The sequence below is a fragment of the Columba livia genome, chromosome 5 (genome assembly GCF_036013475.1).
Source record: "Columba livia isolate bColLiv1 breed racing homer chromosome 5, bColLiv1.pat.W.v2, whole genome shotgun sequence".
Lineage (NCBI taxonomy): Eukaryota > Metazoa > Chordata > Aves > Columbiformes > Columbidae > Columba > Columba livia.
The window spans coordinates 3,833,125-3,849,399 of NC_088606.1; the positions used below are offsets into that span (position 1 = coordinate 3,833,125).

At 43.8% G+C, this 16,275-nt stretch overlaps 2 protein-coding genes across 2 annotated transcripts in view; both read right to left on the minus strand.

The window, feature by feature from the left end:
• TMEM260 (transmembrane protein 260) overlaps nucleotides 1–16,275 on the minus strand; it is a 283,367-nt gene that overhangs the window by 145,091 nt on the left and 122,001 nt on the right. The gene's annotated exons all lie outside the window — the stretch shown is intronic.
• Nucleotides 1–16,275, minus strand: part of PELI2 (pellino E3 ubiquitin protein ligase family member 2) — a 78,132-nt gene that overhangs the window by 39,022 nt on the left and 22,835 nt on the right. The window contains exon 2 of the mRNA XM_065063107.1: nucleotides 12,707–12,836. Within this exon, the coding sequence (XP_064919179.1) occupies nucleotides 12,707–12,836 (130 nt within the window). The remainder of the gene's footprint in view (nucleotides 1–12,706; nucleotides 12,837–16,275) is intronic.

Sequence of the window (16,275 nt, forward strand, 5' to 3'; positions counted from 1 at the left end):
TGTTGAGGGTTTAGATTGCGGGGTGACAATAAAACCCTGGCAAACGTATTGTTAACCTCCCTCTTCCCTCCTCCTCCCCCTTTCGGCCCTTCCTCTCCCCCTTCCCACTCAGCACAGGAGATCGGGAGGGACAGAAGGACAGAAAGAAGAGAGCTGGAAAAATTAAAAATATTTTACTAATGCTACTGATAAGAATAGAGAAAATAATACAAAACATACAAAACCAATCTTGAAAGTCTCAGCAGCTGCAGAGCCGGCACCCAAAGTCCTGGACTGGACTCTGCAGCCAACCGGAGCTGGATTCAGTCTGTCACTGGCCTCAGTTTGCAGGGAAAACTCGCAAGGTCCTCTCCTAATGTCGGCCATAAGGAAAAGGGACAAGATCCTCGTGATCTCCCACTTTTATATGAAGTATCACGTGAATGGGGTGTTATCCACAGTTAGCCAGTTTCTTGGTCACCTGTTTCTCGTTGCCCCTCTGGCGAGATGTCCATCCATGCTTATCAATAACTTCACATTCCATTGCTATGTTTACCAAAACATGTATTTGGTTCTCCAGGAAAATGCAGCTGATATGAAGCTTTAGCTGACAGGCAAATTCACTAAAACAGAAACTTGTTCTTTAACAAAACCAGGACAACTCCATAGCCTGATCTTTTCACAATCTACTTGAGACCTTGGGTAAATTCACATATACAGAGGAAGTCAAACAGATATTTTTTTTTTCCTTTATGAAATAATTTTCTATTATTTCCAGGAAAAAATAAAAGTTTCCTCAGGAAGAGCCCTGGTTTTGTATACATCACATAATGACACAGTAACATCCTCAACTCCAGCACTATCTGCTGCCTGAGTACAAAGATACTAAGATATTAGACAACACTAAATAACCAAGATATTTTTAACCAAGAAAACTAGAGTTAGGCCTTCCCAGTAACAGTCAAGATCATAATGGAGTGATATTTTAAGTTATTTAACACGGGCTGCCTCTTCAACAAAACTGCAAACATTTGTGTTTTGACTTGGAGTTGATTTGTTACACTCAAGCAGCAACAGAGGCAATTTCTGTGACACAACACCAAACAGTAAGATGTGAGAAAGCTTTGAGGGGGAGGGACGAGTCAGGAGGAACACTTAGAGCTATTAGAATTTCCCAATCCAGCTTTCCAAGGGCAGTTTTTTGCATTTGGAGCAAAATCGGAGCAGCTGCCCATGCTGAAGCGAGGTCAGTTCTGTTCCTGCCTCCCACCTGGACCACCAAAGCGCTGACCTCCAGGAACACAACATCCTCTGGTGGGCTGAAGCAGAGAGAAGATGGTGTGGAAAACCAAACGGTAGCATAAGAAAACAGGGAGGAGGGAAAAATTTCTGCCCGTCTCACACAGTGTTCTATCGTCTGAAGTTTACAATAGTAAATGGCATTATATGATGGGCAGCAGTCAGTAACCCACAGAGACCCTCTAAAGTTCCTGTCAGATCTCCTTTCAGTTTCTGTGGGTTTGGCAGCCGCTGTCCTATTCAATATTTCCTCCAAAATTGCTTTATAGAGAATTTAAAATTAGTAAGGTTTGGATATATGAAGTACAGTAGCACCAAATGTACGAACTAGAAAAATCAATCCATGATTGTTGAAGATTTTTTGACCATTCACGCACTTTTTTTTTGCATTCATGCAGTACAAATAAGTTTTGTTTTAATAGCATTCCCCAAGCACTCTAAAACCTCCAGTACAGAAAACACATCCCTCCCTCACCTTCTCTCAACCACATCATCTCCTTTCATAGAATCATTTCAGTTGGAAGAGACCCTCAGGACCATTGAGTCCAACCATAACCCAACTCCAGCACTAACCCATGTCCCTAAGAACCTCATCTAAATGCCTTTTAAACCCCTCCAGGGATGGTGACTCCACCACTGCCCTGGGCAGCCTGTTCCAATGACCAACAGCCCTTGCTGTGAAGAATTTTTTCCTAATTTCCAATCTAAACCTCCCCTGGCGCAACTTGAGGCCATTTCCTCTTGTCCTATCACTTGCTACATAGGAGAAGAGACCAACCTCCTCCATGCTACGTACACCCTCCAGCATTTACATATTTCAGCCATAAAGCTGTATTATGCTGGTGACATGTAACTAAAGACAAGTCTCAAGAGTTGAACCATTCCTTAGGAATGGTTTGGTCATCTTAAAATGAGAGACAGACAAAGGTCTTAACACAGCCAGGAGAATATCACCAAACCTTTGGTCATTTGTGGTAGAGACGGGGAGATGCTGGGCCTGTGAATTTAGCCCTGTCATTATGAGAAGACAGCACAACTCATTCAAGAAGACACATAACTTAAGGAAGGAAAAGGTGGAATAAATTCATTCAGCTGAAATTAAGAAGCAGCACTGTCTGGAGATGGGAACAGCAGCTCTAATCCCCAGAGGCTGTAACTGCTACCCAAAGAACAGTTTATTTACAGAATTCCTGAAAGAGGCAGAGAACAAGCAATTTGCTACAGGTTCAAAAACAACCTGATCATCCACAACAGAAATATCTACGCCCTGGTTCCACAAAGTCCTGATTCTTGGAAGAAACCCTACAAAAGAAAGCACCTCTTCAGCTAAACTTAACTGAGATTTGAGATTAACAAACAACAAAACCAGAAGTTTGCCTTGCTGCAGAACAAGCATAGAATGTGGTTTATATCACCAGCAAAGCTTCATGTTCTTTTCAGATTCCACTGCTCAAGAACAAAACCCCTGACTGAATCTGAGCAGAACTGGTTTACACACAAGAGCTACTCAAGCTACAAACTGGGAGTGCTTTACCATCCAAGTCTCCAGTGAGTTAAGACAGAGAAACAGAATTGCACAGCTACAGGAAACTCACAACAGGCTCTGGAACTGAAGTTTCATTTGTCTCACAGGAGCCACAAAAGAAATATAAATAAACAGGTCAAACCTACATTTGCTTATCACAGAATCCCAGAATGTCAGGGGTTGGAAGGGACCTGGAAAGCTCATCCAGTGCAACCCCCCCATGGAGCAGAAACACCCAGATGAGGTTACACAGGAAGGTGTCCAGGCGGGTTGGAATGTCTGCACAGAAGGAGACTCCACAACCCCCTGGGCAGCCTGGGCCAGGCTCTGCCACCCTCACCAGGAACAAGTTTCTTCTCAAATTTAAGTGGAACCTCTTGTGTTCCAGTTTGAACTCACTGCCCCTTGTCCTACCATTGGCTGTCACCGAGAAGAGCCTGGCTCCATCCTCCTAAACATTAATCAGATCGCCCCTCAGCCTTCTCTCCTCTGAGCTCCAGAGCCCCAGCTCCCTCAGCCTTTCCTCACACGGGAGATGCTCCATTCCCTTCAGCATCTTGGTGGCTGCGCTGGACTCTCTCCAGCAGTTCCCTGTCCTGTTGGAACTGAGGGGCCACAACTGGACACAATATTGCAGGTGTGGTCTCCCCAGGGCAGAGCAGAGGGGCAGGAGAACCTCTCTGACCTACTGACCACCCCCTTCTAACCCACCCCAGGTACCATTGGCTTCCTGGCCACAAGGGCCCAGTGCTGGCTCATGGTCACCCTGCTGTCCCCAGGACCCCCAGGTCCCTTTCCCCTACACTGCTCTCTAATAGGTGATTCCCCAACTTATACTGGAACCTGGGGTTGTTCCTGCCCACATACAATACTTTACACTTGCCCTTGCTATATTTCATTAAATTTTTCCCTGCCCAGCTCTCCAGCCTGTCCAGGTCTCTGGATGGCAGCACAGCTTCCAGTGTCAGCCACTCCTCCCAGCCTGAGTTGGGGCAAAAGAAAAATAAGTCTCAGTATCTTAAACTTAGAAAACAGGAATGGTTCCCAGAGAAATCTCTGCAACCGCAGAAGTGGTAGTTGTGAAGATCCAAGGCTGAGAGCACAACACTTAAGATAATCCCAGCCCTGGACAGATCACTGTTAAGACACTGGTCCCTTTCCCGTGAGCAACCAAATGCCAGGCCAGTGGTCACTGGAGTAAGTGCTCCAGGGGGAATATACAAATTTGACTTCAGTGCACCAAATCCACAGTTTTTCAGCTTGACAGGGACTGATATCCCTCCTTGCCTGCTGATATCAACAGAGGAGAAAGCATCCATCATTCCCCGACTGTGAACTCAGAGTAGGAGAGACAACTCTGAGCTCAGACCGATACGATGGTGAAAGAAACCCAAGTACTGTACAGCCGAGCAAGCTGGCAGAGCTGGGCCTTTAATGAGCTTCCTCAAGTCAAAGCGATAGGCATCTACTGTTCCTGAAATCAGAAGGCCAAAGCATATATTATCACATGCATATCTCACACCCGGCGTCTGCAGAGTCCAGAACTTCCTGAAGTACCGGCAGAATCACTATGGACAAGAGACATACTTAGAATTTAAAGACAAGTCTGTACACAACACACACAGTCCTGCATGGAGGTCACATAAGTACAAGCTCTGATGTTGACTCAATGGCTAGACAAGCTTGTTTTCATGGAAGGACAGCTATGAGACAATCAAAAAAAGAAGATAATAATCCTGTAGAAACAAACCCATAGTGCTACAGAATTCCAAATTGTTCTGATGACCACCAAGCACAGATAACACTCAAGAGCCTGGAGGATTCAGCAAGTGTAGCATCACCATAAGCACTTTGCTGGGGATACATCCCTTCAAAAGAGATTATCCTGATAAAGTGCTCCCTGTTTTCTTTTAAAATCTTTGAGGTTTTCGGTGTTGCGTAGGAGCAAACCAACAGGATCCCAAACAAAGCAGTGCTGCATCTAAAAGAAAGGATAAACACGTCTCAGACAAGAGACCTACAAACGGTGGGAAGAGGAATCTTCTAGTCTCACAAGTCAGGCACCCCTCTACTCCCTCACTAAATGAACAATTACTCATTTTACAGATGTAGTCATAAAAGCCTCCCAAAAAGAGAAATATTTAGATTTTGTTCTTCCCATCAACAAAATCTCAAAGCACTCTGGAAAATAAGTATTTTCTAATTTGTAAAACAGGAATAGCAGCTGTTTGTTTCTTTGAAAAGTTACTATTGGCCCATGAAGCTTGAATCTCTTTCCATGTTTGCAAAATAATTGCCCCTCGCAACAAAGCCTTAGAGCACAGGAGTCTCATCGACTCTTTGATGCCGTTCCAACTCCTCTGTTCCAGAAAAGCTGTTCCATACTGCTCTGAGTATATGCTACCTGCTTTTTCCAAAACACAGCATTCCATCCACTTAAGACAATGGTTTTTTGGACATTAATGAAGTATGTGCTTTTGCTGTTATCTCAAACTAGTTGCCTGCTCCTCTTGTCATCACACTTTTGAGAATGAAACAACCTATATACACATAATTAGAAACAAACTCCATTTCATTGAAAGAGGGTAACACAAGAATAAGATGCATGCTGCCTTTCATCTCTTATTAGTGCCATAACATCTGTCTTTAGTTCTGTGGTACAAGATTCAGTTGAGGACAGGCTGTGTCACATGTGCTATAAAACTGCATTCTATACAGCCTAAAATCCAACTGTCTCTGCCTACAGGGGCTTCAAAGTTCAAAGCTAACATGAAAGTCACAATTCAGACTTGCGTAAAGTTCCCCCCCATGACAAAGGTGACGAAGCATGGTTCCAAAACGGCAGCTGGGCATTACTGTCTTACACACGCAAACAGTCCCAGGTTCTTCTAGGAGTTGTACACGAGCCCCTGTGGTTATCAGGCAGTTCCTAGTTGTGCTGCCACTCAAAAACCTGGAGCACAACAGCAGATTGGCATCACTTTTTAATATTCTAGGGAGGCTCTTCTCACTTAGTGATGCCAACTTGCAATTACATGTTATCCTCAAGTTCAAAAGGCAGTACCACCACACAGGCAGAAATATCATGCCCAGCCTTTGCAGCTTCACAAAATCACAGAACGTCATGGGTTGGAAGTGACCTCAAAAGCTCATCCAGTGCAATCCCCCCATGGAGCAGGAACACCCAGATGAGGTTACACAGGAAGGTGTCCAGGCGGGTTGGAATGTCTGCACAGAAGGAGACTCCACAACCTCCCTGGGCAGCCTGGGCCAGGCTCTGCCACCCTCACCAGGAACAAGTTTCTTCTCACATTTAAGTGGAACCTCCTGTGTTCCAGTTTTAACCCATTGCTACTTGTCCTATCATTGGTTGTCACCAGAAGAGCCTGGCTCCATCCTCCTGACACTCCCCCTTTCCATATTGATCCCCAGGAATGAGTCCCCCCCTCAGTGTCCTCTTGTCCAGCTCCAGAGCCCCAGCTCCCTCAGCCTTTCCTCACACGGGAGATGCTCCACTCCCTTCAGCATCTTGGTGGCTGCGCTGGACTCTCTCCAGCAGTTCCCTGTCCTGTTGGAACTGAGGGGCCACAGCTGGACACAATATTCCAGGTGTGGTCTCCCCAGGGCAGAGCAGAGGGGCAGGAGAACCTCTCTGACCTACTGACCACCCCCTTCTAATCCACCCCAGGTACCATTGGCTTCCTGGCCACAAGGGCCCAATGCTGGCTCACGGTCAACTGAAACCAGTTTGGGGTTATCTCCTAGGAAGCTCAGACCAGCCCAGCTTGCAGGAGACATGCACTTCTAAGACCAGATCCATTCCAGTCAATTAAGAATCTAATTAGAGTAAACGTGTAAGAGGACAGAGCTTTACCACTACAGTAGGCGGTCTAAAATTTCCACTCTAAATCCCGAGGGATGGTGGGAAAACAGGTAGAAACCAGACAAACTAGAACGAGTTAGTTTTAAACAAGTTGTGCTACCTGAAGCTAAAGCAGTGAAATTGTAATCTTGCAGTGAAACAAGTGGCTCTGCTGCCTGCAGCACAAATCCTACTCGTATTAATACCTTTTCTGGTGGTTAGAACAATTGAGGACATTCCCCAATGGGCAGCAAAGGTGTGCAGTGTCTGACCTTACACTCCAGCATTTGAAGCTCAGCTGAGATACTGTCTCTACTTTACCTGGCTCTCCATTTGCACAAGACTGAACTCCTCCAGGTTATTTCTGACAGGGTAAAGGAAGCTGAGAGCTGATAGATTCGTGCACCAAATGCTCCTGAGTTGCTTAACGTTAGTCCTGGTGATTGCTGCACCTTCCTCTGCTTTCAAAGGGCACCCAAATTCAAGTGGGATCTGCTCTAAATATCAATTTACAGCAGATGTGGTTTAAACATGAGCATGAAAACAAAAAAACAATGTTAACTCATAAAAAATAACTGTTGTCATCTTCAGCAATTTTTAATTCCCCTTCCTTCACTAAACATCTGGATTTTGTCAGAAAACACTGTAAAGTGATTTTCCAAAACCTTTGACATGCATTCTGCTCAATAGGTCCCAAAAGCTTAGGAAGGCGAGCTTCGCAGTAACAGTTGTCATTTATTAAGCCCCACTTATGAAATTGGTCTAACAATTTTCTTCTGGTCTAACCGCTTCCTACTGTTTGTGAGGGCAAGGCGACAGGGACTTAGCATGTTAAGATGATGCTCATTTAATAGAAGAAAAGGACACTCTACACCGAGGAAACCATTATTCAAGTAGATTCAGTCTGATGAGCCAAGAAGCAGCTGTCTCTGCAGAGCCCAGGACTCTCAAGGTACCTGTGTGATTAAGTTACTTCAGAACAAATTAGTGCTCCATGAACTGATTACACTGTAAGTAAGCCCAGTAGGACAGAAAGAAGCCACTGACAGACACAGAACCGTCCTGACGGCAGCTGAGCTCTCCAGCTTTCATCCACAAGCACCAAAAACCCGCCAGTTCCAAAAGGATCTCTGGTCTTTTTACTCAAAATTCACAAAGTATGTCAAAGCAGACGCAGTATCTACAGCAGACAACTAATCACAAGAATCCTACACTTTCATTTTCTCTCGTCACTCAAAGCACAAATTGCAGCTCTCTCCCCGACCTAATAATTATTCCTATGGCTGCATTTTGTTCTTCTCCAGTAGCAGCATGAAACTCGATTTGAGCTGCAGGAACTCAGGCGGTGACTACACAGGCTGCTGTTGTGATAGAACAAAGCAGAAGCCAATGCGGCAGGTAATTGGACTTGAAGCTGGAAAGATCTTCCCCAGTGAGCTTGAATCATAGGGGAGAAAATAGATTGTCTTTATCTACCACAGGTTACGAAAGGAAAACTTTGATACCAAGACAGACAGACATAATAAGTACCAAGACATACCCCTATAAAAAGGTACCAAAGCGGGGTGGGGTTTGTACTCTGAAGCAATTCAAAAGACATTTGCAATCTTCAGTATTAGGAATACAAGTGTTTATGTATCGCTTGCCAGAAAGGAATACTCCCAGTGCTTGCTACTTATATTCTCCTGCCCACTGAGCCAATACTTTGGGAGGTCTCAAATACTGTACTTGCTGTCACAATAGACTTCATTCATGCTTCCAGAGTAGCCTTAGAGCATCCTAAAGGGCCAACATCAAGAACCGGTGCTTCCTAATGCATGCGAAGCTCCTTCATTTTTCTAACCTTCACACCAACTGAAATAATTCTAAAGCATCAGAAAACAAAGAAAACTAAATGCATACAAACCTAGAGTCATGGGAGGTGAGATGACATGAGTGCTCAGTACCACCAGTAACCTCACTGTTAACACCAGCAGCCAGCAACCCCCTCATCTGGAACTGGGGAGCTCCAGCTATTAACAACAACCTCAAACAAGGAGTCAGTAATGGCTATGGAGAGGGAGGAACAGGAATGAAAATCCACCTGTGTGGGCAAGTGTAGAGTCTTACATCTGGGCAGGAGCAACCCCAGGTTCCAGAATAAATTGGAGAACGACCTGTTGGCAAGCAGTGTAGGGGAAAGGGACCTGGGGGTCCTGGGGACAGCAGGGTGACCATGAGCCAGCACTGGGCCCTTGTGGCCAGGAAGCCAATGGTACCTGGGGTGGATTAGAAGGGGGTGGTCAGTAGGTCAGAGAGGTTCTCCTGCCCCTCTACTCTGCCCTGGGGAGACCACACCTGGAATATTGTGTCCAGTTGTGGCCCCTCAGTTCCAGCAGGACAGGGAACTGCTGGAGAGAGTCCAGCGCAGCCACCAAGATGCTGAAGGGAGTGGAGCATCTCCCGTGTGAGGAAAGGCTGAGGGAGCTGGGGCTCTGGAGCTGGACAAGAGGACACTGAGGGGTGACCTCATTAATGTTTACAGATATATAAAGGGTGAGTGTCATGAGGATGGAGCCAGGCTCTTCTGGGTGACAACCAATGACAGGACAAGGGGTAATGGGTTCACTCTGGAACACAAAAGGTTCCACTTAAATATGAGAAGAAACTTGTTCCCGGTGAGGGTGGCAGAGCCTGGCCCAGGCTGCCCAGGGAGGTTGTGGAGTCTCCTTCTGTGCAGACATTCCAACCCGCCTGGACACCTTCCTGTGTAACCTCATCTGGGTGTTCCTGCTCCATGGGGGGATTGCACTGGATGAGCTTTCCAGGTCCCTTCCAATCCCTAACACTCTTTAATTCTGTAATCAGCAATCTTAATTATGTCATGATAAGCTAGTAGCAAACTTAGACCTAAGGGTTTGGTAGGCAGAGGAAGGTTTTCTAGACATTATGATCAGGACTGACGACAGTCTTTCTCCTCACTATGAGAGCCAAGCCAACGCAAGGAATGGCCTCTCCTGGAACGTGGTGGTTTTGAAACAAACTCTCTAGTCTTTCAAATGGAATTGTTAAAATCTTGAGTAAGGCTTATAAGTTGTTAAGGAAGAGCATCACACTTCCCCCCTCCCAACCCAAGATATCAAGATATGTACGCACACACATACAAGAGATATCCGAAGAGTTTTCATTTTGCTTTCTCACAGTAACACCAATTTTGAAAACACTGGGAAGAAGTCTTAGACAAATAGTCTGAGTTTTGTAAAACCAGGCACATTAGAAAATTCCTGGAATAGTGCATACACACAGAGTTAGTAAAACAGGTTTTAAAGTGTGTAATTTTGAAGAGATGCACACATTTTAACAATACTCTGAAAAAGCTTGAGACTCACACAATGCTTTCCCCACAAATATACCCTCAGAACAACAAACAATTCTACATTTTCTTCGGCATCTCCGGAAGGCAGAATGGCAAAAAACAAGCACTCCAGTGGAAAGAACAAAAGGCACTGATTCCTATGCAATTAGCTTAGCTAAATTTACTACTGAAACCATTCTACTCCAGCTGCTCTTGACACCTGCGTAGCAGGGACAATGGAACATGACAAGCATCCTCTTAGGATCTATTGCAGTTTTCAGGCTGACACACTGACTGAAAATTGGTGGCAGTTACAGTTCTTGAGCTGCTGCATTAATGGAATTAGCACAAAACCAGCTTATTCCAGCATCCGTGCCACAGGGGAGACAAAACGAATAGAGCTAGTCAGTGCTTTACCCACCTCTGCTAAATTCCCCACCCAAAACGCATCAGTACGCTGAAAACACCATTTCTTTCTACTCAAAGATGCTGTTTACACAGTGGCAGACAAGCCAAACAAAACAGAACTGGCACCTGTAAAGTTAGAAGGATGGAAAGAGAGGAAACTTGTTAATATCCCGTGTAGCCCAAGTCCGCACTGTTTCATCATCCTTAAGTAAGAGTTAAATTGAAAGGCTGAGAAGCAGAACAAAACTTGTGAGGTCAAGTTGCACGTTATTTTCTAAGAACAAAGCAGCTCACTCTTTTCTCTATTAGTCTACATTTCTGGATGCAGAAGCCGTTCCTAGTAAAACACATTTAGGCTCTGGTGTTTAAGATGCCAGAAAAGCCTACAAAAGCATCTTCAAATGTAAACGTGCTTTCTGTGCATTGAAAACTGAAATCCACCACATCGCTGTTCTGGCACACGGCCACCAGCCCTGCCCCAGACAACAGGACAAATACACAAAAGCTCTTTTATAAGGGTTCAGAGAAAGTGCAAAAGAATCTATTCAACCCGACGTATCTACCTGAAGCCAAGTCCTCAGAGGATGGGCTTTAATGTCTCAGACCCACTGCTATCTTTGTAAAGGCACCAATTTGTACAGCACACATATTTTATCTACACTACAATAACAAAGCGGATGAACATTAACCAGATACCTTGCCGTGGCTGCCAGGTGTTTAAATATTTTACAAGGCGAATGCTGAAATACTATCTGCAGTCCAAATGCTTAAGATTATCCAGTGAGAACATGTGGGTATTTCCATGAGCTACCTAAACCAGTTTTTTCGTTTGTTACATTTTAAGCAACAGACCAGAGTCACCAACATACAAACGTATACCACAGCCCTTTGATTTTGAAGGTTGATTTCATCAGGAAGGCTGAGCTCACAAATCCTTTCATTTTGATAATAAAATACTGCATATTTATCTGTGCTGGGCACACCCTATATATCTTTAAAAAAACAAGCCCTGATATTGTGTATTTTGAGAAATTTAGTTCTATACTGTGTACTGTATATGCTATATACAGTGTACTGGGGTTGTTTAGTCTGGAGAAGAGGAGGCTTAGAGGCGAGCTCAGCACTCACAGTAACACCACATTAACCTGAAGGGCAGTTCTAGCCGGGGGGGATTGGTCTCTTCTCCCAGGCAGTCAGCAATAGGACAAGGGGCCATGGGCTTCAACTCTGCCAGGGGAAATTTAAGCTGGATATTAGAGGGAGGTTCTTTACAGAGAGAGTGGTCAGGATTGGAATGGCTGCCCAGGGAGGTGCTGGACTCACCGGCCCTGGAGGTTTTTAAACTGAGATTGGACATGGCGCTTAGTGCCATGATCTAGTCAATGGACTGGAGTTGGACCAAGGGCTGGACTTGATGATCTCTGAGGTCTTTTCCAACCCAGTCCATTCTGTGATTGTGTACATATTATAAAACAATCCTATACTATGTATTAAACAATGCTCTTATCTCAGCCTAAGTTAGACGACACATTTCTGAGAATGGTCTCTGTTCTCTCTCTCCCTTGAGATGCATTTTGGTAAAAGTGATGAACCCCTCTTACAAACCAGCCACTTTCCTGAGCGTCACCACACAAAACCCCTTCCAGTTTCACCACAATTCTGCTCACTTTTTGCCTCTAGGAAAAAGTGTTTGAGATAAGACATAGGATGACTTTTTCCTGATTGAAATACCCTCCACTATCAGAACTTCAACCCAGACAGTTCTATACATTAACATATTATGTTCATATATTTACTACTTGTCCTCCAGAAATTACTGTGCTAATATATGTTTTTCCTCCTTTACCTACACTAGACTTCAAGTGAAAACACATACAAAATCATTATTAGCAATAAAAATGAACAGCCCATGGGGATCACTAAGGTTTTACATCATGTCAGGTATCACCCTGAGACATACCAATCTTATAGTGTGGCGAGAAAGCCATTTAAATACTACTTGTATTTGCATCACACGACTACTCAATGGGTCAGATAAAACCATCAGCATTGACAAAATCAGCTGTCTGAACAAGCGCATGAAGGTCAGGTTATCCCATACCTGGAGTCAGAGACTATTTTAAGCAGGTAAACGGATTAACGATATATATATCCCTAGAAAGAAAATTCACCGCGGACTTTCCATTGAAACAAATATATCTGCCTACCACAGAATGACCCAGCAGCATGGGAAATGAGCAGTAATAAGCGAGCTGTTCTCCACCCAGAATCATTAAAAAACAGGGTTTGCTCCACATACCTTGGATGCTTGGGGAGTAGAAATCACATGAACAGTGCTGGGTTTAACTCCATTTGCCTTCGGTCGCTTATAAAGAGCGAATCTGCTTTTCCTGCGTCCTCTGTCACCGTTAGGGAGGGAGCCATTATACCTAGAAAGAAACAAAAAGAGTTGGGATAAAACACCACCAGCTTGCGATACAGAAAAGGAGAGCGGCAATTTGATCACGATATCCTGATGCATGGCAAAAATATAACACAATCACAGTAAGTTTTGAGAATTCAAACATTCTTTTGTGATCGATGGTTGACATTTTAGCTATCGTCAATAAGGCCATCAACTGCAAAGAAAATACTGAGATGTTCAGCCACAGAAATACGTCTTCACCTCTAGAATTAAAGGGATTTGGAAGAACAAATCCTAAATCTTCTGTGTGATTTCAGAACATGAGGAGTTTTTTACCATCCCCACAGCTCATGCAGGAATGAAGAAGAAGAAAGAGGTGATCTGGAAAAACCAAGTAATTTAGGGGAAAGTAAAACTAAGTGAAAGGGAATTTTAGTCTATTCACAAAGAGGTTTTTTTTTCAATTGGCAGTTGGTTTTTTGTTTTTCTTTTTTTTAAAAAGCTCTAATCCTAAAGGCCTCATCTATTATTAAGGGAAAAGGATGCAAGTGTTTTTAATTAATGTGACTATATCTGAAGCCTCGCTAATGACTTCCTTTATCAGGTGTAACACAATAGCCTTTGACAGCTCTTTCATCTCTCTGAGGACAGAAACCCAAAGGATTAACTGTTCAGAGAAGACTGAAGCCTCAAGGGGACATCGCTCCTTCCCCAGGGAATTTCCCCAACTGGAAACGGTTTAGCAATGCATAAGCATTTAATTCATCACCACCCTAACCCGAAGATTTAGGGCAAGTAGATGCTTCTCATCGCAGCGCTGTCACCTGTAACGTTCCTGATAACTCTCAACCGGTCCATGAAGATCTCTTGGGGCTTTACTTCCCTGCAGAGACGCCTCTTTCATTCCTGATCCTCAGAGATTTCAGACTTTCGCCTGAAGAACTACGCTGTTATCCCACTTATAAATCTCAGTAGTCTTACTGGCGAGCTCTATTCTACCCTGATCACACGTATCCCTCTCCTACAGTCTTTGCCATTCAAAGCAAGCATCGTGGTCAGGAAAAAGGTCGGAAAAGAAGAAAAAGGAAGATTTAAAGGTAATTAACATCCTGCAAAGCAAAGGAGGTAAAATAGTAAGTTAGGAGAACTCATTTTCTCTTTAGAGATACACTTGGAAGTGGTTCAGCTCTACATCCACCACACCATCTGCAGTCCAAACCCATTTGTTTGTAGTGCCGGAGAAGGGCTGTAACAGCAGTTCTATGGCAATTGCTGACTAGGAAAAGCACTTCAGTAACGCAGAATTTGTTTTTTCTTATCATTACACTCTGTGTATGTATCCAACTAGTTTGCCTAACAGGCAAATGCACTTGGAGAGCCTTGTATCCTTTTGCCAATGAGCAATGAGCAGTGGATGAAAGCAGCCAGTGTCATTGCCACGGCTGTGACAAACTTAAGTGCTCTACAGCATAAAAACAGACTTTTAAAATATACATTTAACGCATGATGCTAGAGACACATAATAAGAGCTTTTCAGCTGGGCTACAACTGAACTCATTCTCTCATTCTCATTTTTGTAGGAAATTCTACTGTATTTTTCTGGACTATTAAAAGAGATTCCCCAACACAGCAGAAAAACAACATGAGAAATCACTGTTATTTCATGCCAGGTGTATTTGTATCTGGAAACTTGTTATTAACCCTACACAAGCAGCGTTCAGTTAACACAGCAGATCCTCATCATAAGAGACCAATTCCTAGAAAGATACATCAATACAATCCACAGGCAACTCAAATACCAGCCTTAAAAATGGGAACGATTTGATTCTCCAGCTTGAATCTTTGTAGATATATCCCCACAATTTCTTTCAAAGACACCGTATCACTATGAATATGCCAGCAAGTTTTAACTTGCCTGAAGACAACATTCTTTCTACAAGCATTTTGATCTGAAAACCCGAGAAAGCAATAACTCCTTCAGAAATAATACGTAAGTACTATAATCTCTATTTGTGTATTTGTGTAACTGTTAAGCAGGACTGAATTTAAGTAGTTCCACTGGAAGTTAAAGCAGGCTAGCAGGGTTGTTTTGTTTGCTTTTTTCCATGTTGACAAAATAATTGTAATTGGGAAAGGCTACTTGATTTCATTTCAGATCTATGTGGGATTTAATTATATTTATATAAAAAAGAGACAGAAGCAAGCCGCTCCAAGTTAAAAGGCATCTTGGAAACTTCAAATAGGAAGAAAATACAAGCGAAGTGAAAGCTTAATTCATTCATCCTGATCAGCACCAACAAGTTTTCATGAAGGTTTTCTTTGTGCCAATTTCTCAGTTTCCTTTTCACCAAAGGGCAGGAAAAATTGAGTGGTAGTTTTATTATTTGTTATGCTTTAATTATAGACCTGCCGGTTTTGTTTTTATTTGACACTGGTCAAAAAAAAAAAAAAGCTAGGATAGTTATGTATGTGTTTGTCGAGGGTTTAGGTTGCAGGGTGACAATAAAACCCTGGCAGATGTATTGTTAACCTCCCTCTTCCCTCCTCCTCCCCCTTTCGGCCCTTCCTCTCCCCCCTTCCCACTCAGCACAGGAGATCAGGAGGGACAGAATGACAGAGAGAAGAGAGCTGGAAAAATTAACCATGTTTTACTAATGCTACTGATAAGAATAGAGAAAATAATACAAAATATACAAAACCAATCTTGAAAGTCTCAGCAGCTGCAGAGCCGGCACCCAAAGTCCTGGACTGGACTCTGCAGCCAACCGGAGCTGGATTCAGTCTGTCACTGGCCTCAGTTTGCAGGGACAACTCGCAAGGTCCTCTCCTAATGTCGGCCATAAGGAAAAAAGGGACAAGATCCTCGTGATCTCCCACTTTTATATGAAGTATCACGTGAATGGGATGTTATACACAGTTGGCCAGTTTCTTGGTCACCTGTTTCTCGTTGCCCCTCTGGCGAGATGTCCATCCATGCTTATCAATAACTTCACATTCCATTGCTATGTTTACCAAAACATGTGTCTGGTTCTCCAGGAAAATGTAGCTAATATGAAGCTTTAGCTGACAGGCAAATTCACTAAAACAGAAACTTGTTCTTTAACAAAACCAGGACAGTGTTTTACAAGAAAAAAGAGCAGCAGAACTCGCCTCCCTCCTCTCCACAGCCAGCAGACACCTTCATTTTTTCTAAACCAGGACTCTCAACTTGTTCACCACAACCCAGCCACAGCGCTGGGCCCACACCTTCCCTCGCCACCACCTCCACAATCTACATACCAAACCAGCCGACGTTAACGCCGTGGGATCTTGTCGGAACGCAAGGAGACTCCAAGTTTCCCCACAGCCAACAAGAGCTTCGTAAACAGAACAGAAACTCCCTGTTGATTCTTCTCACAGGGCCACTCCACGAGCATCAGCCTGTTTCTCTTCTCCCTCCACCCTGTAAAAAGCTCCCGATGCAC